This window comes from Euphorbia lathyris, chromosome 6 (genome assembly GCF_963576675.1).
Source record: "Euphorbia lathyris chromosome 6, ddEupLath1.1, whole genome shotgun sequence".
Taxonomy (NCBI): domain Eukaryota; kingdom Viridiplantae; phylum Streptophyta; class Magnoliopsida; order Malpighiales; family Euphorbiaceae; genus Euphorbia; species Euphorbia lathyris.
The window spans coordinates 23,786,666-23,811,105 of NC_088915.1; the positions used below are offsets into that span (position 1 = coordinate 23,786,666).

Below are 24,440 nucleotides of genomic sequence, written 5' to 3' on the forward strand. Positions count from 1 at the left end.
TCCTGACTCAAGTTCATCAAGCTACAACAGAAGTCACAGAAGTTCTAAGGCTTCCCAAGGAACTAAAACCATTGTTGGAGGAGTTTCACTTCATGTTTAATAAGATCACCTCCTTACCCCAATAGAGGTCTCATAACCACATAATACCCTTAGTGGAAGGAGCTTCACCAATCAACATCAAGCCCTATAGGCTTTCAACCTTGCAAGAGGATGCTTTTCAGAAAAGGGTACATGAATTGTTGGACAATGGCACGATAAGACACAATGTTAGCCCTTTTTCATCTCCCAAGTAGTGCTAGTCAAGAAGAAGGATAACACATGGCGTATGTGCATTGAGTACAGAGAATCGAATGGCAAGACCATTTAGGATAGATCCCCAATTCCTAGCAGTAGAGAACTTCTGGATGAATTGGATGAAGCTATAGTATTCACCAAAATCGATCTTCCTTCGGGATATTATCAAATAAGGATGCATCATGCTGACATCTAAAACATTGCTTTCACAACCTATGAGCGCCATTGTGAGTTTGTGGTGATGCCCTTTGGGCTTACTAGTGCTCCCTCAACATTTCAAAGCTTGATTAATAAGGTCTTTAGACCCTATTTGAGGAAGTTTGTATGGGTATTTTTTCATGACATTCTAGTTTATAGCATTGACATGGAATCTCATGTACATATCTTGATGGGTGTTTATCAAGCTCCAAGAGAACTAATTGTTGGTTAAGAGGAGAAAGTATACTTTTAGTAGCAGCTTTGCGAAGTACCTAAGACATGTGATACATGAAGGAGGTCTTTCAAATGATCCTAGGAAGATTAATGCATTGGCTAATTGGCTGATAACATCGTGATATTAACCCGAGGACTAAAAGGGATATTCACCTCAAGAACGCCGCGTAGTGATCCCCAAAGGGGAGCTGGCAGGCGGATCTCTACAGATCTGTTCTGAGAGATCCGCTGGCGGACCTATGAGGCGTGTCTCTTCATTCACCTGATTCGCCATTATAATGGTTGGCCGCCGACTCGGCCATAAAGATCATTAATGAGTTATCAATTAGCTAGCTGCCAGGTTAAAGATAACTCGTAACCGCCATTAATGGAGTATTAATGGAGACTTTCTAGTTACCTGAAGGTTACAACTTCTCAGCTATATATAGCCTGATTCCCTGGGTTATCAAGGTACACATTCTCACAACCTTTGTCAATTCAGTTTGTTTCCTTGAATCATCTCACTGACTTTGGCATCGGAGCTTCCCCCCGTCGAACCCAACGACGCCCCCACAGGGACGGAAGTTGATCAGAATTTCTCTACTTGTTATCAATTGGTGCGGTGATCGTGGAATCCTTAACCAAACAAAGGGTTTTTCGTTCACACTAAAAAACTATGACAAACGGAGATCAAAATCCCTCCTCAGGGATTGAAACACCATTAGTTACACCATCTAGTGCTGGCCGCACTGATTCAACTGCTCCTGCAACGCACGTCAAAAATAGTATGCCTCCAGATGCTTTCATCAATATGTGTGCCCAAGCAATTGGAGAACGGTTTGGAACCGAGACAGGGAATCGCCTGCGGTCATTTATGACCCTCCCTCCACATTGGAGCATGGCGTCCACATCGGCCGTATCATCTTGGCCTTTGTTAAGCTTTGGACCGGGCGCCCAAAGTTTTTCATTCCTCCAAGCTCACAACACGGATTCTATGATAACCACCACGACGTCGACTGGCGAACGGCAAATCAATCGTGAGTTATTTCCTGATGGCGCTGAAGGAAGTCAAAGAAATAATTCATCCTTACCGGGTGGATCCGCGGGACCTGGATTAAATCTGGACGGACCCAATATTCCTAGGCATCCACGGACGAATCTTCCCCCTGGCGGATCCAAAGGGCGAACACACAAAAAGCATAGAAAGGAGAAAGGCAGGCGGTCCAGGTCACCTTCGCCCCGACGACCGAGATCCTCCCATCGTGGTAGATCGCCCCCATCTACTGGTCGTGGACGGAGTAAAAGGCCAAGAGAGACACCCCATCCAAGTGGACCACCACCACCACCACCTTCGGGAACTGTTGGACACATCACGTTAGGAAGCCAGGGAGGGGGAAACGGGCCGGCTCCCCCCTGGCGGAGGAGGCGGAGGTGGAGGTGGCGGAGGAGGAGGTAGTGGAGGAGGAGGCGGACGCGGTAATGGGGGAGGGCGTTCGCCATCAGATCCATCGTCTGATTCAAGTTCTTCTTCTTCTTCTCCAAGCAGATCGCCACGAAGAGGTCGTCCCAGGGCGGATCCAGAAAATTTTGATGATAGAGTTAGGGCCTTGGTGCTCCGTATGAATGAAGAAATGCTAGGCATAACCCGTTCGCCAATAGGGATTCGCCTTTCGCAACTTGGATTGAGGCGGAGGAAACAGACAGAGCTTTTAAAATTCCCAATCTTGCAATATACACAGGAAGTGACAATCCAGAAGCTCACGTTAGAAAATATCGAATATTGCTTAGGCTCAACCGTGCCACCGAGCCCGTGCTCTGCAAAATGATTGTTACCACGCTGGGGGGCCCAGCCTATTTGTGGTTTCAATCTTTACCTCCAGGCTCGATAAACAGCTTTGATCAATTGAGCAGGGAATTTTGTGCTAAATTCGCCGGCTGTATTCCTGCAGTGGTGAAATCTGGGAAGCTTTTTGAGTTAAAACAGAAGGCGAATGAATCCCTTCGAGAGTATGTGGACAATTTCAACCAGCTGTGCATACAAATCGTTGATGTGGATATCTCCGTAGCTGTGGAGTGTTTCGTAAGAAACACCACCTGTAAGAGTTTGCAGGAAGATCTCATTCGAAAGAAACCCACCAGCAAGGTAGAGTTGATGGAGCGTTGTAAAGATTTTATAGAGGTGGATGACATTCGCCGAGGATCACCGTCGTCGCCTAGAAGGGACAAAGGCGAATCTCGTCCCCGAGATAGAGATAGGGACAAGCGTCAGGACTCTTCCTCTAGAAACCGGCGAAGAGATTCTAAGAGCAAATCAACGTTTATCACCTCTTTCACACCTCTCAATGCTTCTAAAAGTGAAGTCCTTATGTGGATCGAGAATAGTCAACACAAACGGAGCATTTCATACCCCGAACCGAAGGGAGGGGAGTACACCAATAATGGTAAAAATCCTAAAAACTATTGTAAATATCACAGGAAAAATGGCCACGACACTGACGCATACTGGGAGTTAGCTCGAGAGATCGAGGGTCTCATAGAGAGGGGCAAATTGGATCAGTTCATCCAAACTGAAGGCAAAAAAGGAGATGGTGATAGACCCAAGGAGGACCCAAAGAAGAAAGGAAAGGGTACCATCAATGTCATAGCAGGCGGACCTGGATACCAGCCAATGCTAAAAAAGGCAAGGACTGCGCCTTTGACAGGACGTCATTAAATCGCCCCTTTTCCGATGTAGGTCCTGAAATATCTCCCCATGCGGATGCACTGGTTGTCACTATGATGGTGGAAGGCTGGGAGATGAAAAGAGTAATGATTGATACTGGGAGTTCATGCAATGTCATCACCAGAGGAGCTTTCGCCAAACTCATGATTGATCCCGTTCAAGTAGAGCCAACTGTGGTCGATATCTTGGGAGTGACGGGACATACTATCCAAACAAAAGGCCAAGTCACTCTGGATTGTGAGCTTACAGACGATGATCAGGTCTGGAAGGGTGATCTGGAATTTTCTGTCTTGGATGGTCAGTTAGCTTACAATATCATCCTCGGACGGCCCTTTATCTCCGAAGTTGCAGCCCTTATCTCCATACGCCACTTAATACTTTACATTCCCACGGCCAAGGGAGGTGTAATGATCAGAGGTAGCCAAAAGGTGGCCCAGGAGACATATTCGGCATCACTAATTATTCGCCCACAATCTAAGGAGGAAGATGAAGAGGAGCGCGTCACAATGGCCTTGGGCGAGACCGAAATGTACCTTATGGCGGATGAAAAGCAGGTGCGAATGGCTAAAGGGCTCAAAGGCGAAATTAAAAATGCAATCACCAAAGTGCTCTGTGAGGCGGAAGATATCTTCGTATGGAAGGATGAAATTCTCCCCGGAATCAGTCCAGACGTGATCACTCACAAGCTCAACATTGATAAAGATGCAGTTCCCGTGGCTCAGAAGCGGAGAAATCATGGCCCGGAAAGACAGAAGGTGATAGAAGAAGAGATCACTAAGCTCCAGCGGGCGGATGCCATTGAAGAGGTGCTTTACACACAGTGGTTGGCGAACGTCGTTTTGGTGAAAAAAGCAGGCGGATCTTACCGCATGTGCATTGACTTTACGAATCTCAACAAAGCTTGCCCCAAAGACAACTATCCTTTGCCATGTATTGACATGCTTGTAGACGGAACTGCCGGTCACGCCATGTACTCCTTTACTGATGTGAAGTCAAGTTATCATCAGATCCCCATGGAGCCCTCAGATAGAATCAAGACCTCGTTCGTAACACACCAAGCCACTTATTGTTTCAAAGTTATGCCCTTTGGGCTTAAGAACGCGGGTGCAACTTATCAGAGGATGATGAACAAGATATTCGCAGATAGTAAAGGCGATAACTATTCTGTCTATGTGGATGACATGATCATCAAAAGTACGACCATAGAAAAGCATGCGGATGATATAAAGGAGGTACTGGACGTACTCCGACTCCACAACATTAAGTTGAACCCGGAGAAGTGCACTTTTGGTGCGACGTATGGAAAATTCTTAGGGTTCATGATCAACAAAAAAGGAGTTAGCCCAAATCCTGACAAAGTTAAGGCTGTCCTAGAAATGCAAGCACCACGGAATATCAGAGAAGTACAACGCCTTAATGGGCGTATCATAGCCTTGGGCAGGTTTATCTCTTGTTCAGCTCGCAGATGTCAGCCCTTTTACGAGGTCATTAAGAAGCAAAAGGCATTCGAGTGGAATGAGGATTGTGAAAGGGCCTTCGAAGGAATCAAGCGGTTCCTCACGGAACCACCCATGATGAGTCGACCTTTGAAGGGAGAGGACCTCTACATGTATGTATCGGTTACGGATAAAGCCGTATGCACGGTCATGATACGAGAGGAGGATGGCCAGCAATTTCCGATTTATTATGTGAGCAAGGTTCTGAAAGACGCCGAAACCAGATATTCCAAACTTGATAAAATGGCGCTGGCTGTTGTCACCACGACAATCCGCCTTAGACCATATTTTCAGGCGCATACTGTAGTGGTTCGAACAAATATACCAATGAGAAAGGTATTGCAGAAACCAGACACTTCGGGAAGGTTGATGGAATGGGTGATTCGCCTAGGCGAATTCGATGTAAGATATGAAAGCATGTCAGCTTTAAAGAGTCAGGTCCTGGCAGACTTTGTGAATGAATTCACTGATGAAGGGATAGATCATCCCAAGCCTCCAATAGAGGAATGGACAATGTACACCGACGGCGCTTCCTCGACGGAGGGAGCTGGTGTAGGCGTTGTGATCAAGGGTCCCCAATACATAAAATTACGGTACGCAGCAAAATTAAATTTCCATGCAACTAATAATGTTGCTGAATATGAAGCTCTGATATTGGGATTACGCCTACTCAAAGAAATCACTCCTGAGCGGATTGTGATCTATAGTGATTCTAAGCTAATGGTCAACCAAGTAATCAAGAATTACGAGGTGAAAGACGAAGTTCTAGCCAAATACGTAGCGGAAGTCAAAAAATTGTTGGATCACCTTGAGGCTAAGGAAACTAAATGGGAACTGATCCACGTACCAAGGGAGTCCAACACAGAGGCGGATTATTTGGCCAAAATGGCCTCTTATGAGGAGAACTGGACAGATCCGGATTGTCCCTTCGAAGTTAAAATAGCTCCAGCCTTCGCCTCAGAGGAAGTATCCCTACTCGCAACAGTAGAAGATGATTGGAGATCAGTCATCCGCCAATATCTGCTAAATGGAACCTTACTTGAGGACAAAGAAGAGGCACGGCGGATAGTTAGGAGAGCGGCTTATTTCTCCATGATCAATGACGGCCTTTACAGAAAATCCTTTAGCCATCCCTGGTTGAAGTGCATTCTGCCGGAAGAGGGACAACAAATCCTCAAGGAGCTACATGAGGGATCATGTGGGGCTCATGAAGCATCCGTCGCCATCTTGAAGAAATCCAGGTTAGCGGGTTTCTACTGGCCCACGGCTGAATTGGATGCCCAAAAATTGGTAGAATCTTATCATAGTTGCCAGATTCATGCGAATGAATCACATACTGCCAAACATATCCAGAGGCCCATCATAGAAGGACGTCCATTTGCCCTTTGGGGAATAGACATTGTTGGCCCATTTCCTCCGACTCGCCGACAGAGGAGGTACGTGGTAGTGGCGGTGGACCATTTCACCAAATGGGTAGAAGCCGAAGCTGTTTCCTCCATTACTGCAGAACGAATGGTGGAATTCGTCAAAGACAACATCGTGGGTAGATACGGTGTTCCACATACCATCATCACCGATAACGGAACACAGTTCAACTGTGGCGAATTCAAAGCTTTCTGTGAAGGGTTGGGCATCCTGAACAGATTCGCCTCCGTTTATTATCCCCAGTCCAACGGGATGACTAAAGTTACCAATCGGACGATCGTAAAGGGGATAAAGAAGAGATTGAGAGAGCATGATAAGAAGTGGGCGGACCAGCTGACAAGCGTTCTATGGGCTTATCGCACCACCCCAAGGACGACCACAGGGGAAACACCATTCGCCCTATCTCATGGTGTCGAAGCCGTGATCCCAGTCGAAATACAGGTCCCCAGTGATAGAGTGGCCTTTTATTGTGAAGAGGACAATGGTAAACGGCTAAGGGAGCATCTAGATCAGATAGAAGATCGCAGGGACCAATCCTATGTGGGCATGGCGGCATATAAACAGCGGATCGTAGCTTACCATGATAAAAACGCCAAGCTTGTGGATCTAAATGTGGGTGATCTTGTGCTCCGAAAGGCTGACAAAGTCCAGTCTCGAGAAGGCAAGGGCAAGTTAGGGCTCAACTGGACGGGTCCATATCAGATAGTGGACAAGATTGGATTCGCCACATTTAAAATCCAAGACATGGAGGGCAACACACTGCCACGCACATGGAACCTCCAAAATCTTCGCAAATATTTTGTCAGAAAATAAAGTGTACACACGGTCTTGAGTACTCTTTTTCCTTTAATAAGCTTTTTCCCATGTGGGTTTTCTTATTAAAGGTTTTAACGAGGCTCACCTATAAGACCTACTTGCTGTAATAAAGCATCTCTCCCATTAATAAACATCATTTGTTCTATTATCTATGTTCTTTTTAAAGTTTATTGCAGCAATATCAATATTCCAGTCTTAAAAAGAAGGGGGGCATCCAACGCTCTCCACATTTACAACGTATCGCTATCTTATAGCTACTTTCTTTTCGCCTTAAAGACATAAGAACATCAATCTTATGGGTGGATCCGTCTCTAAACGGATCCCAATCTCCAATAGAGTTAAAACGATCCTTGGACGCAAGGTCTTTACACTCTCTTATCCTTCCAGAGAAGGATTCACAAGTCCTACGGGCGGATCATTTCACCTCAAAGATAGGTAGCAAATTGATCCCCTGGGCAGCTTTACTTCCTCTAGAAGGAATAGAACAACTTCTAACCTTCACAAAGGTTCATACAATGGAGTATGGCTGGCCACCTACTCCAAATCCTAGATGCCTATATATATTTCCTTACGCAAATGTAAAGGTAAAATAACATAGCTTCCATAAAGGATTAAAACAAATTGTACTTAAAAGCGTTTTTACACTGTCACAAATAAAAACAAACTAAGTAACAATGGGAGCATCCTCCTTTGCGATTTCCTTGCTAACGGCGCTTGCTTGGGGATCTTCCTTCTCCACATCCACAGATACGCCAGTCGGAGATACCTCCTTATCCACAGAGGATGTGGGACCAAGGGGAAGAGTCTGGTCAAGAATCGGACCTTCATCCGCCTTAGGGGGCACCTCCTCAAGCTCATCTAACGTGATAGTAGTGGACGGCTTGGTTTCCTCCATAGGCCCCTTCATCCATCTCCGAACATAATCACGGAGGTACTCCTTAGCATCTGACATTTTGTTGAAATTCGCCACATCCTCTGGTTCGGGGACGGCGAATTGTGGATCTGTGAAATTAGTCTCAGGATGCGCCAGTGAGAAGTACGCCATGAGCATTTCGCCGTAATAAAAGGCTTGCTCACCCGCCATATATTCCGCTTCTCCAAGGGCGTCCTCGTGATTTTTGGCATTAGACACGATCTTTGCCTTTAACTTCTCAATTTCTGCGTCCCTAAGAACCAAGGCGGCTGTGGCGGAAGCAAGGTTTGCATTAGCGGAAGCGAGGTTTGCATTAACAGAAGCGATATTCGCATTGGCTTCCGCTACCTCTTTCTCTAACTTCTCGATGGTTGCCTTATCCGCCACATTTTGAAGGAGCTCTGTTTCCATGGTACGTATGCGAGAATACAACTGTCAAAAGCTCAACAATTCACTCAAAAAGCAAAAGGGAATGAAGGACCAGTATTTTCTGCAAAACGAAATCCTTGCTAAAGGAACTCACCATGAGGAGCTCCGTTTTCCCCTTTTGCGCATGAATGGAACCAGGAATCTTGTTATGGTTCCTCTGCACTTCGCCCACCTGACCCAAGGCCTCATCCAAATCGTTTAGGATGGATTCATTCTCGAAAGATCCTTGGGCTCCAAATTTGGCGGACCAGTATCCACCAATATCGGGCTTCGCCGTCTACACAAACGTTCAAAGATCAGAACTCAAGCCCAAAACTTGATGAACAAATAAAAATAAACGGTAACCTACCTGTGCAATCTCCCCAGCAGGCCTGGCGGGCCTCATGGCATCCGCCATAAGCTTAAGGCCTCCAGTGGTGGTAGTCTTCCTCCTCTTTAGTGGCGGCTCAACCACTGTTTCTGCAGGACGTTTTCCAGTATCCGCTTGAGGATTCTCCGCTTGATCTTTCTTGCGTGCTTCAGCCTCCAGAAACTTCTTACGCTTCTCTGCAAGAGCGTGATTGGCCTTAGATAAACCCCTGCCAAAGAAAACATTAAAGTAATTAAAGTTCACGAAGAAATGAAAGGTACCTTGGTCAAATTGCGTAATCTTTGAGTAAATGAATTGATCCCCTTCCCGGCGAATCAATGGAATATCACTCATCATGAAAGCTAAGGCATCCGCATATGTCCATGCATCCGCCTTGATCTGCTTCATGAGCTCCGCCACCTTCTCATCACTATCCGTTAAAATTCGCATATCGCCCGCCATATGTAACGGCCTGGGATTCCAAAATGAAGGAAAACCCAGTGGTTCGCCATCTTTTATCTTCACGTAGAAGAATCTCTCATCCCAGCAATGAACATTGGACATTTTGTCATTAAAGGGCGAATACACTCCGAATTTGGCGAACGAAAGATAGGATTCGGACTTCTATTTTGATGGTTTGTGAAAAGCTCTAAAGATACGACCCGTATATACTACTCCTAAATTTGAGGCGAGGTAGCAGTCTAAAGCGATATCCAACCAGCAGTTGGGATGTAGCTGGCTAACCGTGATGTCAAAATAGGAGAGGATGTCCGTCATCATCTTCGGAAGAGGAAGTCGGAACCCTCTCTCCACGTGACTACAGTATACTGTAAGGAAACCGCTAGGCGGACAGGAAGGACGTTGATGAGATGCGGCAAGCTGAGTCTCATAGTTCTTGATCCAGGGGAAGCGATTCGCCAGATCCACTAGATCCGCGGCGCTCATACGAGACGGAGTAGACTCCGCTCGGGGATTCTTTTTCTTAGGAGGAATTGAAGAAGAGGCCATTGTCCCCGGAAACCACCTAGATGCACCGGCCGGAGCGGCACCGGAGACAGAAGTAAAAGGAGTCGGGTTCCTAGTGGAACGAGTTTGGTAATGATTACGCGCCGAGTTACTAAACCCAGCTAAATCAGAGTTAATCGTGCCCTCGGAAGAAGAAGAGTTCTCCGATGACGAAGTGGTCCAACTAAAATCAACTTCTATTTCAGGAGAAGGGGTTGAATTAAAAAGTTCTGAAGTTGATCTAGAAGATGAAGACGAACTTCTAAACATCCAGAGAAAAGTTAAGCAAAAGAAAATGAACTTACATGAGAAATCGGAAGCTTGGTGCGAAACTCTGAAAAATTCCTGGAAAAAGCTTCGAGCAATGGAGTAAAAACGAAGAAGTGAAGAAGAAAGGGAAAGCGAAAGAGGAAGAATAAAGTTTTCTCCTTCCTGGGACAGTGCGACCACTACACGTGTCATTCATCCATTGGCATTGAACAGTGTGCTCATTAATGCAGGTGTTTATGACGGCGCGCGGGAGCTCAAAAGCCCTAAAGGACTTTAAGGGCATTTTGGGGGGGCTTCTGATAACATCGTGATATTAACCTGAGGACTAAAAGGGATATTCACCTCAAGAACGCTGCGTAGTGATCCCCAAAGGGGAGCTGGCAGGCGGATCTCCACGGATCTGTTCTGAGAGATCCGCTGGCGGACCTATGAGGCATGTCTCTTCATTCACCTGATTCGCCATTATAACGGCTGGCCGCCGACTCGGCCAGAAAGATCATTAATGAGTTATCAATTAGCTAACTGCCAGGTTAAAGATAACTCGTAACCGCCATTAATGGAGTATTAATGGAGACTTTCTAGTTACCTGAAGGTTACAACTTCTCAGCTATATATAGCCTGATTCCCTGGGTTATCAAGGTACACATTCTCACAACCTTTGTCAATTCAGTTTGTTTCTTTGAATCATCTTACTGACTTTGGCATCGGAGCTTCCCCCCGTCGAACCCAACGACGCCCCCACAGGGACGGAAGTTGATCAGAATTTCTCTACTTGTTATCATTGGCCAAAGCCAATTAATCTCAAACAACTCAGGGGATTCAGGGTTTAACATGATATTACAAGAGGTTCATTAGACAATATGGAGTTATCAACAAACCAAAAGACTTTTTTTTAGATAAGGTAGGAGTTGTTTTCCAAGCCTTGAAGATGGCATTTACAATTACACATGTTCTGGCTTTACCCACTCCTCACAAGTTGTTTGTAATTGAGACGGGTGCTTGTGACATTTGCCTTGGAGTTGTACTGGTGCAAGAACTTCATCGCATTGCTTACATTAGTCATGCATTAGCCCCAAGACACTAATGCTTATCAGTGTATGAGAAAGGCCTTCTAACACTAGTTTATGCTATCAGGAGGTGGGATCACTATGTAGCTCATAGGAAGTTCTTGATTAAGAAAAACCATAAAAGCCTTAAGTTCTTGCTTGAGCAAAGGATCACAACAAGTCATCAGTAGAAGTATATAGCCAAGTTGTTTAGGTACGACTTTGAGATATCTTACAAATAATGAAAGGAGAACATCGGAGCTGATGCACTTTTTAGACTGCCAACAACTGAATTTGCAGCCTTAGCTATTTCTACACTAGTTGGAAGTCTGCTTCTAGGGGTTGGGCTTAGTTAGACCAAAGATCCCCCACTACAGGCTATTATCAAGGACTTACAAAAAGGCACACCTTACAAAGGAACCTACATATGGCAAGATTCTTTACTTCGAATGAAGGGAAGAGTGGTAGTAAGGAATGATACTGCACTGAAAGCTAAATTACTCCGGATGACACATGATTTAACTGTTGGAGACACTCAGGTGTTTAGGCTACAACAGTTGTTCTACTAGAAGGGAATGGAAAAGGATGTGAGGAATTACATAAGGGAGTGCATGGCATGTTAGACTTGCAAGTATGAAAATGTTAGCACCTTAGGCCTGTTCCAACCACTCCCCGTACCTGAAGGCATTTAGTCTGACTTAAGCATGGACTTCGCCTGGACTTCATTGAAGGGTTGTCTAAAGCTAGTGGAAATGAGGTTATTTTGGTGGTGGTGGATAAACTACGCAAGTATACTTATTTTATTAGTTTGAGCCATCCTTTTAACAGTGGCAAGTGGTGTTGGATAATGTGTATAAGCTTCATGGAATGCATGTACAATTGTAAACTTTAAACTCAAAATTGGAAGTTAATAAAAGTAATGTAAACTTTTCAACAAGAGCTAACGCTTTAACTCTCAAACAAAATTAACTTTTTAATCTTTTATTTCCATCACTTTCCTTTCTGTTATCTTCTATCATATGTATTAACATCCACTCCCAAAACAAGGGCTAACATTCATTTAGTTGTAAACAAAGTTTATTTTTTAAATTGGTTAATTTAGATAGTTAGTGGGTGTGTAAGTTGGAAAAAATAATATGAATCTACACATGTTATAAAAAATCTCACTATTATATTTTATTAAGGTAATAATATGTGTCAAAATGTGTATGACAGTCTTCAGTATGACATGGAGGACTCGATGCTTAATATAAAAACTCGTAAATTGAAAGGAAACAAAAGTAATGACCGACACAAACTTGTCTCCAACCTTACACCATAAGATTTGTGTAACACATTCATCTAACACCACATACATATTATTCACTTTAGTTCAAATTCAACGTATTAGGCTTGATTTCACGGTTTTAAAACGTGTCAACATATATTAGACATATACCTATTAAGCACAATCACTCTTTACATTCCCCATGTAAAATTTAGTTCATTCCTTCTCCCATTTGCATCACAATGGTCACTCCTTGCTCATGCCTTATATCTCGGCTCAACACCAACCACTCTGAACCGAGTCATTATAAATTATATTCTCGTAAAAGGAAGACTAACAATTGTATTAGGTATAAATAATAAAGGATGAAAGTATCAATGTCTTGGATTAGAAGGAGGTGAGGTTATTTTTTGTTCTCTACAAAACAATAAAATCTGATATAAGCTTGGTTTCTTTTAAATGGTATAAAAAAAATATATAAATCACAAACTAAGAGTGCTATAAAGCTGAAGAATAAATGATAAAAAGAATATTTACTTTAACAACAATGGTACAGGGAGCAAGCATTTAGCACAACTAGAACTAGTAGCATTTGTTAAGTAAATTTCTTAATTTCTATAGACCAAGGCTTGGTTTCTTTTAAGGTCTCTTCTAGAAACATCATCATGGCCAAGGCTTTTTGCACCAAAAAGATCTATAAAAATTCATTCAGAAGGATCATCATGTATTAAGATTAGAGAAACATTCTACAAAATAAACACACTTCCTTCATATGATTAATCTACCTTCTCCAGTGCCCCCATGCCACTGCATATCAACGTCTGGACCTAGAAAGTCATCAGATTTTGAAAGGGAATCCAAAATAGTCTGATGTTGCTACAAACACGAATATCTCCCTGAATTTTACCCTGGCTTGTATTTCACAAAACAGTTTAGAACTTTTAAGCCACTTACATGGAAACATAAGCTTTAACCAGACAGGAATTCGCAAGTAAATATGTTTCAATAGTTATTCAATCAACATTGTTACAACCACACATCAAAAAAACTCAATCAACATTGTTACAACCACACATCAAAATCCAATGCTACGGAAATACGCGAATAACACAAGGACAGCTTTGCAACTTAAGATGTTCAAGCATTCACATTCACATAATAATAATAAAAAGAAACTGCTGAAGGTGGATTTTGTGATCTGATGTTCTCAGATTCAGAACATCAAACTGACTCATTGCTTAGCAAAAAATCCAGATCTAGCAAAATAATAAGCTTGGTGTTTGGTGCATCAGGCCACCCTTATTGGGAAAAAAAGTTGAAACTTGCTACTGTTTCTCACTAGCTGACACTTCATGCTCTTGGTGTGACCTCAATGATACGTCCTACAGAAAAAAACACAAGAATATCTTTATAACCTGATCATAGTTAAATTTCTATATATTGATCCATAATGAGCAGGGCTATCAATACAATAAACTATTGACAGCTAACTCACTCTCGGATTGGTCAAGCAACTAAGTGTTGCAGTTCCAGCGACAAACTCACTACCGACAACAAAGATGAGAAGAGAGAAGAGGATTGAAAGTCGATTCACCTACCTTAATACAAATATAAATATAATGGACATCAGGGTTCTTTCCCAATGCTGCTTCCACTGAGGCACCATCATCATCATCAAGTGGAACAGGATTTGTCAATTCCCACTTTGGATGTTCAGATACTCCCACTGACTTTTCTGCATATTACCATCAACATTCAGAAAATTTCATATTACAGTTCAGGAGGAAAAGTATTGAAATTTTAGAAATTAAGTAGGAATCATCTAGGCCTAAAAGTTTCTCTGACACACATCTCTATCCCATTTGTTCATTTCTCAAGGGTGTGTCATGATTAAGAGGTTCCCGTTGAACCCAGGCACTCAATAATACTGCATACAGAAAGCCATATCAGAACCGCGACATTTTACCCACTTCCTCCCACACTCTTCTAAAATGTACCATGTTTATTTATTTTCCTTTCTCACTAGTATCAAATGTGAACAAACACACCCACCCGCCTATACAGACACATACAAAAACACAAATCGGTTAAGAGGAGAGAGAGAAGAAAGGTCAATATGAGGGAAATTTTTTTTATCGTTCAGGACTATTGAAATTGCCAACCAGATTTTTCCTTAAAGAGGGCAACAGAAGATGTCTATTAATGGGACAAGCAACTAACAAGTGATAAAAGGAACATATTGTACCTATAACATGAAGTTTCGTCCTCCATAGGCATGACTCTCTCAACAACCTAAGGCGATAAATGGGAGCTCCATATGTGACCTGCAACATTAGTATGGCTGGTAAAGGCATGCAAGAGACAAACAATATATCCCATCCATGTTGTAACTGTTAGAAGAACTAATGAAAAGTAATTGTACTTACTAAGATATACACTCCTTGATCCTTGAGAACCCTATAGTTTGTTATCAACTGCTTCAATATATGATGAACAGATCAAGAAGAAAAATAAAAACAAAATTGTGAAACAACTTCCATAGTTGTTTATAGTTTATTAGTTTACCTCCAAACCTCTTCGAGCATCTTGACAGCATTTTGCCGGGAATTATTTCCACACTAATAGAACAATGCATATCCAAGCAAGTAAAAGCTGATACTTTAAGTAATCCAATATTGGTAGAGTCAGGAAGAAGAAAACATAAGCAGCACTTACCAAGAGAGAGTCTAGAGTTCCTGAAACCCAAATCAAACAAGCATGAGCAATCACTTCAAGAGCTTCTTTTTTGACATATTTGATTCAATCAGTGAAGAGGAAAACCGAACCAAAAGGGTACCTTTATCAATAACAGCATCAAATGAACCTTTTTGAAAAGCACTCATATCTCGGACATCCATTTGAATGTCTGCAAATTCATTGCTGAAATGAATATACAAGCAACCAAAAAAAAAAGGAGAAAACTCCCAAAACTGAAAAAAACAGTTAATTTATAATACATTTCAGTTGGGGAGTATTAGAATACTTCTTCTGCATAGCTTCAATAACCACAGAGGATATATCGATATTTACCACATCCTCATATCCATCATTCACCATACCTTCGCTAAATGCTGCATTTACATTTATTTCATAAGTTAACTTAACAAAGAAAAACAAAAGGGAACAACTTTATGCATATAAAACAACAAAGAATCCGATTCAACTCGAATTAACAATCCAACATGATTACAAAGTAATTGACAGTTTCATAAAAGGATCTGAGCCTCTGAGGCAAGAAAGGAGGTCTTAGGCTTCGTTGATGGAGATCACAACAAACGCACCTGAATTTCCGCATCCAGTGACAAGGATTTGATGGTGGCGAGGGATGTAGAGATTGATGAGAGGTGCCAAAGAAGGGTATTTCTGATACCAATCAAAAGACCCTGATTCATTAGAGTATCTGTCATCCCAATATGATGACTCGCCATATGCCTGCGTCAATGTTCCCATTGTCATGTCTGTCCCGACTCGTTGGTGTGTGTTCTTCACTTCTCCTCCGTGATCAGATTAACTACTTAGCTGCATCAGATGAAACATAGACAAAAAATGTCACTGTGTCAGTCATTGTTTGGAGTGTACCTCGCACCAATATCACACTATCTGAAGTTGCCTGAAGAAAGAGAAATGATTGATGACCCATTTCTTGGAATGCTTATGGAACTGAAGAAACTGTCACTATTCCACCTCTCAATTGCCTCAGAGATGGGGGAGTCTGAGGATGTCAAAGAGGTATCCTACTATGGTCGCTAGCAGGGGTGGAGGGAGTGGGTGCATGGGGATTGTTGTCCCCTTGGCCCATCACCAATACCTGAGGTTCTGGCTAAGGAAAGGCTGCTTTAGCACCCTCAACTATGGCTGCTTCAGTCCCGCATCTCCTTCCACACCCTAAGGATTTTTTCCTGGCTAACCTTGGTTACTAGAGTTCATTTTTAGTTCTAATTTAATTATAGACGTACTAGTTTATTTTGACATTTATTTATAGGATATTGTTATATATAATGTTAGGGTTTACATTTATGTTTTATGGCAGAGTTTTGATTAACCGCATAATATGCTATGCCTGGAATGAAGCGACGCATGAATCTCAAAACAGGACAGAACTGGACACTTACTACCTGGTTTAGTGAGAAAATTCCTGCTGCTTTCAGGCTAGGCCTGGATCACAGTGGTACTAACCAACTGCTCGTTTGGCGGCGAGATGAGAAATACCAGTCAAGCATAGTGTTGCGGAACGGGAATTTAAATCAGCACCTAAATTAACAAAAAGAAATTGTATAAATAATTTCAGGTTTGTTTCAAATAAGGATGAGAAATACTTCTCATACTCTATCAAGAACATGACTTATTCAGGTGGAATTTGGCCACAACAAGTACAATTAAAACTGTGAATATACTTTTCTCAAAAAAAAAAATATGTGAATATACTTTGTGGCCAATTTGCAAGATAGCTACCAATAGAGCACAAAACCAAAAATTTAAATAAGAAACGTTCAGTTCCAAAGCTAATACTTGAAAATTGACTCATGCTTATAGAAAGAAATCGAAACATACTCCCTTGAAATTGTAAATGAGCAGAAAGTCAGTTTGGGTGTAGTTCTCTAATCATCATAACTACGCACAGATAAAAGAATTGTACTACTGGTAAGCAAGGCTCAGAAAGCACAAGAGGTTAATTTTAAAGCAGAAAAATGATATACATCAAATTAAAGCTATAACTAAGAGGTAAAATAAATAAAACTATAAAAGTACTCTTTAACCATATTTACCATAGAACTTCAAACATTAGCCATTAACTACAAGGTTACCCGATATGGAAGAACACAGAGTCGAATTAGCAAAAAATAATGAGCAAAGTTACATTAGCATGCGGCAGAGCAACATTATCACCAGGGATACCTAGATTAGTGATCAGAAAGTCAGTTTGGGTGTAGTTCTCTAATCATCACAACTACGCACAGATAAAAGAATTGTACTACTGGTAAGCAATGCTCAGAATGCACAAGAGGTTAATTTTAAAGCAGAAAAATAATATACATCAAATTAAAACTATAACTAAGAGGTAAAATACATAAAACTATAAAAGTATAGAACTTCAAACATTAGCCGTTAACTAGAAGGTTACCCGATATGGAAGAACACAGTAGCAAAAAATAATGAGCAAAGCTACATTAACATGTGGCAGAGCAACATGATCACGAGGGATACGTAGATTAGTGATCCTTGAGTCCTAACATAAAAAAATATGCGAAAAAACTGCACTTTGGAAAACATTTCAATAAATCAGATTGCTTTGAGATAGTTCCTGGCAGTGACAATGCACCATATCTTTCAGAGTTAGCACAAAGATTGCAGGTTACAGATCATGACAACAATAAACATAGAAGATGAAGGATCGTAGATTCGTAGCTCATGAATACTATGAACTCGAATTTATACTCAAAGCTAACACTTGAGAAACCGAATGAAGAAAACATTTCAATAAATCAGATTGCTTTGAGATAGTTCCTGGCAGTGACAATGCACCATATCTTTCAGAGTTAGCACAAAGATTGCAGGTTACAGATCATGACAACAATAAACATAGAAGATGAAGGATCGTAGATTCGTAGCTCATGAATACTATGAACTCGAATTTATACTCAAAGCTAACACTTGAGAAACCGAATGAAGAAAACAAACCCAAAAAAAAACAAAATTATCAACACATACACTAAAGCATGAAGAATCTATAAAAAAAATTGTATAATTTCTAAGGCAGTGATTGATTGATCACACTTAAAACAATTAAGCGATGCATAATCAAAAGTCACACCGGTCAATCATGAATTGAAAAAAATAAAACAAGAAAAAGAAAAATTAAAACTGAAATCCAAATGGAGAATTAAGACTTACTGTCAAGGGCAGATGTCTTGAGGTTTCAACTGCAGAATCTGTTGAAGCAGCAGCTTACATCTCACCCCTACAGTCTGAGTCAAAATTCTTCTAAAATTGTTTCGAATATGCCTGCAAAAAGGCCATCAATTAAAAAATTGATTTATTAAAATTATTTATCATGCAAGATTATTTATCATGCAGAATAGATTTCAAATCCAAGAAGAGAACGAAAAGAGTAATAAACTCAAAATGACGGTGCAAAGGGAATGCATGAGGAATTGGAGGGAGGGACAGAAAAAGGAAAAAACCGTTCAATTATTAAACCTTCTGTGATCAATACTTGAGGAGCTCACGTCGCCGATCTCTGTTTTCACAACAAATGAAGAGGAAAGGGGAGAGAGCGGACGAAGAGGAGAAAAACAGATCGCTCCTTGAAGTGCTTATCACTGTCGCCGCCGTTCTCCTGTTTTGTTTATCACGGTCGATAAAGGTCAAGGACTCAAGAGTAGCAAATCTGGAGAAGATCTTCATCAACAAACTAATAGGAAAAAGAAATCGGAACAAATTGGGAAGAAATACCAGAAATGCAATATCAATTCAAACCTGATCAAGCAAATGACGGAGAAAATCTTGTCCCCTGGCCGTTCAAACCAGAGAAAGGTAAGGCAATAGAGAAAAACAGTGATCGGCACAAACAGAATTACCGAAATAAATTTTAAACTTGATGTCTAATTTTTCCAATAGTTTATAGGGTTCTTTACATACACGTTACAAAAACCTATAAATATCTAACCCCTACAACATAATCATTATTTGAAGTTTGGAAGTATTAAATAAATATATAAATTGAAATTTTTTAATCTTCTTAATAATTTTATATTATGCATATTTTAAATTAAAATATATTTTTTACTCATAATTCAAATAAAATAAAATTAATTTTAAAAATAAAAATTGATAAAAAAAAGTATAGAAACTTAATTAGAGATCAATAATTTATTTATTTTTAAAATCCAATTATTTGTCCCTACCAAAAAAACTAATTATTTGTGTTTTTTTCATAATTTTAATATTTAAATTTTCTATTTATAGAAATTTAATTAGAGATCAATAATTTATTTATTTTTAAAAACCAATTATTTGTCCCTAAAAAAACCAATTATTTGTGTTTTTTTTCATAATTTTAATATTTAAATTTTCTATTTATAGAAATTTAATTAGATATCAATAATTTATTTATTTTTAAAAACCAATTATTTGTCCCTACCAAAAAAAACCAATTATTTGTGTTTTTTCATAATTTTAATATTTAAATTTTCTATTTATTTTAATAGTATAATACATTTTATATTTTTCTAATTGAAATTTTTAAAACATAATTATCACGTCCGTTAGCTTTTGCCTATTTATTATACAATGGAAATAACGTCTGAATGATAAATATCACATATTTTATACAAGTTATCAGATTACCTATTATAACACGGATAACATTTGATGTGAGGGGGGAGGTGACGCAATATAGAAAGTGAGTGATGCAGCCGTCATCTTAGGTTATTCTATATATATTAGGTTAGACAACTTAATTGTCTATTATTATAGGAAGATGATAGGTTAAAATTGTAGCCTTATTTTCTTTCTATTTGGGTTAGGCCCACTCTATATATAGGCGGGCCTCTTATTCGGTCCAAACTCAAATAAGTCCAACATCTCCTATTTCGCATGTAATAAAACGTAATCCAAGTTTTTCTTTATCTCATTTCATACTTTGCAAATAGTTCATTCGATCTGCATACACCCGAGAGTTGTAGTGCATATACTCGTTGGAAATATATAACGTCTCGATGGGCATGTTTTAAAGCAAGTACTATACACTCATTGGAGATATATAACCTTTTGATTTGAACGTATATAATGACAGGTGGTACACCTTATCCCAGAATTCATCTCACAACCATATGTAAAACTTTGATCTCAATTATAATTTTCTATTCTCACAAATATGCACATAGTATAAGTGTCTGGATAGTGATAAACAGAAACTAAATGTGATCAAATGAAATTCTTTCCCTTTTACTTTGCTTTTTCCATCATGATCCAATTCACTTTAATAATCGGGTTATTTTACGGGTATGTATTATCTCATAACCTTCAGAACTTCCTTCCAAGATAAGTAAAGTTAGATCATACTTTCAAAATAAGTTAATGTCCTGGGGATAAAGTAATCAAGAATCCATGGCTTCATGATTTGAGTCTCACACTAGGAAAAGTTGAGATCCATTATGATTAATGTTTTTTCATCTGTGGTCGCTAATCACACATTATATGAAAACATGTGTTATGATGCTATATCCTTTTATTTTGAAAGGAGAGCATATCTTCTCAAGAAAAACCATATATAAGTTTCAGTTAAGATGTTCTAAAACATCTAACTTCAGCCTACAACATACAATGACTACTTCCAGCGGTAAAAACAGAGTATCTCAAGTTACTACTAACTTATGATCTTTATTACCATATAACTTTTTAATATGTCTATACGTTATAATATATCTATATATTACGTCTTATACTTTCAATGAAACTAATTTCATTCTTTATGCAATAAGACTTACGTTTATTGAGCTAGCTTTCGTTCTCTAAAAAACAACCTTATTCTTACTCCTTTTGTCATCGTTATGACAAAATATGGGCAAACACTCATGTGGATGAGCTATTTTTGTATTTGACATGCATTATATAACAACAAATATCAACATATATAACATTTTCATGTATTGAAAAAAGTTTCCAAAAAACTGTATTGATAATCATGTTTTTACAAGTATATGAGAAAAAATATGACCATACACAATCATTGGGATCTAATATGTTTTACATAAATATCTCTCTTGACATGTTTATTAAGCGGATCAATTACTATGTCATGAGTAGAAATATATTTCACACTAAATTTTCCACATGAAATTAATTCTCTAACAAAATGGTATTTGATCTTTATGTGCTTCGTCTTGCCATGAAACCTTTGATCTTTGGCAAATGTAGTAGAAAATTAGCTATCACTATTTATCATGACTAGAGTATCAAAGGTAGTAAGATTCCAATGATTCATAAATCAATTTAGCCATACTACCTCTTGTGTTGTAGATGAGTATGACACATACTCCGCTTCTATGATGGACAATGCTACACATGTAAAGAACAGAAATCACACCACCTTCCTAAATAAAGAACAAAGTGGAAATCACACTACCCTCCAAATTTAGTAACAATGTTGATAAGCAAAGAGCTCAAACTTAGAGAAAAGTGAAAGAAATCAACATAGTCAAATAAATCGCTTATTTATAATTGATCACGGAAGACCAACCGTCACTCACCTTATTAACCTTCATTAAATAAAAATGACAGATGCTTCAAAAAAAATGAGCCATTATGCCTAAAAAAAAATCCATGCATAAGACACATGTCTAGATGTGCTCTTAAAAACCATCAAACAACTACTCCACTCGCGCAAGACACGTGTCTAAAACTCGACATTTCATAGTCACCTTGCAATCGCAACCTGCAAGATATAAAAACAACATAAGAACTGAAGACCCATCATCCCTAGAAAGACTCACACCCATTGCCTCGTTACGACCAATCGAGGGGGGGGACTACTAATGGAGCATTTAAGCCTCAAGCCCACTGATAGTGCACCAAAAGTGGGCGCCTAGGAATAAATAGACCTATGAACATGATAAGGTACCCTCTATAGTCGCCCTAAGACCCAACTGAGGTGTCGTAGTCTGAGATAAGCCAAGGGCAGTAAGGTATTTCTCGATCCCCAAATCATGCATATAAATATGGGCGCCTCACTCCATAATAAATGATATTTTCTCTCTCTACTTTAAGCATATTCTCTTTCTATCACTTGATTACTAACTTGATCGTTAGAGCATATTCCAAGGATCCTCCCAGCATACGCGGACTACATAGGAAGGTAGAACACTATTCGATCCCAACATCTCATCAGTGGTTACACTATGTAATTAACAAAAATGAATTTAATAAAATTAATTCCTCATTAAACGAATTAATTCTTGAATGAGTTGAAGAAAATATATTATAATATTCTGGCTATAAGAGTGATTTTTGGCTCATTCAAGACAAATAGATAGTTCATTTGAAAATTTTCTCTATGCCAAATTTTATCAAGGTCTCCAAACTCCTGTTTCGATTCGTTTCTTTCTTATTCCTTTGTGTTTTGGTGATAATTCGACACACATAGTTAGAGTTTTACTCATTGTGGTAAAATCTGTGGGTAAATTATATCAATGGTACCTGAACTATATCCTAATTCACACTTTGGTACCTGAATTAAATTTTATTACAAAAATATACATCAACTAAAGGTAACTGGACAATTTAGTACGTTTAACCGGTCAACACGAGAATTTGACTTTTTTTTTTTTAAAAAAAAATTGACCAAATTTTTTCTTCCATTCTATCTCTCTAATTTCTTTTTCTCTCTTAAATTTTCTCTCTCTATACAGCCATGGAAACCACTCTTCTCTCCTCTTCATCTACTTCTTTGCCATCTCAATCTTATTTCAAAACAAGATTCAAAAACCCAATTTCTACAAACCCATTTCAATCTAATCCACAATTCCTGTCAACAAAAAAAAATTTTCCTGGCAACAAAAAAAAAAAAAGAAACCGAGAGGAAATCTGAATTTGCTACAATTATGGAGTTAAAATAGCATTTTTTTTATCATTTGGTTACAAAAATCAGGTTCACAAATCTGAATCTCTCTCCTCTTTCATTCTCTCTCTAATTATTTTCATCCCGAATCTACGATCGGCATTGGAGAAGACGCAAGAAACGTCTCTGAACTTCTTCCATCTCCTCATTATGAACAAAGAATCAAACAACTAAGAATTTGAGATTAGTGAAAGATTGAATAGCAAGTAAAGAAGAATTTATAGGTGTCGTTAGAAGGCTAGTGGCGAGTTTATTGGAAGAAACATGGAGATGATGAATAGAAGAATAGTTTTCTCTCTCTTTCTTTCTATTGACTTATCTATTTTGGATTTACCTTTCACACCTTCACCTACCTTTTAGGATTAGTGGTGAAAACGAATTTGTAATGAAAAAATGAATTTGTAATATAGAGAACTAACAGTGAAGATTTCATTATGTAATTTGTACAACATCTGGCATCTAAAAAACCAGCAGTTGGAGAAGAAGATTCATTGGAGAGAATGAATTTTGAGATAAAATTTAGTGAGAGAGAAAATCCAGTAGAGAAGAAACGAAGAGAGAGAATGGAAGAGGAAGAAGATGGAAGGAGATGGCAATATTGTAATTTTTTTTATGTTATTTAAGTATTTGTGGGTCCCAAATTTTAATTAAAATGGTCAACCTTCACGTTGACCGTCAGTGATCGGCAAAACGTACTAAATTGTCATGTCATCGTCAGTTCAGGTATATTTTTGTAAGAAAATGTAATTCAGGTATCAAAGTGTGAATTGAGGTATAGTTTAGATACTATTGGTGTAATTTACTCTAAAATCTGCCTTAAGAAGACTGATTTCATCAGATCTTATATTTTTATTTGTGGTTTGCCCAATTTGTAAATAGAGACATATGGTTTAAAAGTTACAAATAAAGGTCTGTGGTATGTTTTATTTACAAAATAAAGTATTACAATTATACGGTTAAGTTCTGATTACAATCAAAAACATTTTTATCTTAAAAAAATTATTCTTACATATCAACAAAACATAACCTCCGAAAAAACAATTTTTTAAATCAAAATAATAAATAATATGGTGGAATTTTACGTTTTTTTTACTAATATGACAGTTTATAAATTAAATTGATATTTAAGTTTATTTTACACGGTTGCAATTTGATTTTGATCTGTCTTTTGTCAATATATAAATGTAATTGAAAAAAAAAATTAAAAAATGATATCGATTGTTATCAATTACTTAAAATTTTAATTTTAAATACTTTGTTTTGTAAAAAAAGCATAATATACTTCTATTTGCAAACTTTTAAACCACGGACCTCTATTTGCAAATAAAGCAAACAATGAG

The 24,440-nt window shown here is 39.1% G+C and overlaps 1 protein-coding gene across 10 annotated transcripts; it reads right to left on the bottom strand.

The window, feature by feature from the left end:
- Positions 1–13,427: 13,427 nt before the first annotated feature.
- Positions 13,428–19,135, bottom strand: LOC136232662 (uncharacterized). 10 transcript variants are annotated; one of them, XM_066021964.1, is made up of 15 exons: positions 18,960–19,134; positions 18,681–18,870; positions 18,375–18,485; positions 17,341–17,378; positions 17,034–17,093; positions 16,598–16,733; positions 15,764–16,001; positions 15,440–15,553; positions 15,280–15,348; positions 15,159–15,178; positions 15,009–15,061; positions 14,870–14,900; positions 14,689–14,767; positions 14,042–14,178; positions 13,428–13,825 (listed from the first exon to the last, which is right to left on the bottom strand). In XM_066021964.1, the coding sequence occupies exons 7-15, from the start codon at positions 15,936–15,938 to the stop codon at positions 13,769–13,771; spliced, it is 735 nt and encodes a 244-aa protein (XP_065878036.1). In that variant the 5' UTR covers positions 15,939–16,001; positions 16,598–16,733; positions 17,034–17,093; positions 17,341–17,378; positions 18,375–18,485; positions 18,681–18,870; positions 18,960–19,134; the 3' UTR covers positions 13,428–13,768. The 10 variants fall into 10 exon arrangements, with proteins under 10 accessions (XP_065878036.1, XP_065878035.1, XP_065878040.1 ...); XM_066021963.1 differs by having other exon boundaries at positions 17,288–17,378; XM_066021968.1 differs by having other exon boundaries at positions 17,288–17,378; positions 18,665–18,870.
- Between the last annotated feature and the right edge of the window lie 5,305 nt (positions 19,136–24,440).

What these genes read in the sequence shown, in the direction of transcription:
- LOC136232662 (XM_066021969.1), bottom strand. Translation starts at nt 15,938, where the DNA reads ATGACAATGGGAACATTGACGCAGGCATATGGCGAGTCATCATATTGG. An exon ending in GACGAAACTTCATGTTATAG is followed by an intron (nt 14,179 to 14,688) that starts GTACAATATGTT and finishes GGTAATATGCAG; the next exon opens with AAAAGTCAGTGGGAGTATCT. An exon ending in ATATTTATATTTGTATTAAG is followed by an intron (nt 13,826 to 14,041) that starts GTAGGTGAATCG and finishes TTTTTTCTGTAG; the next exon opens with GACGTATCATTGAGGTCACA.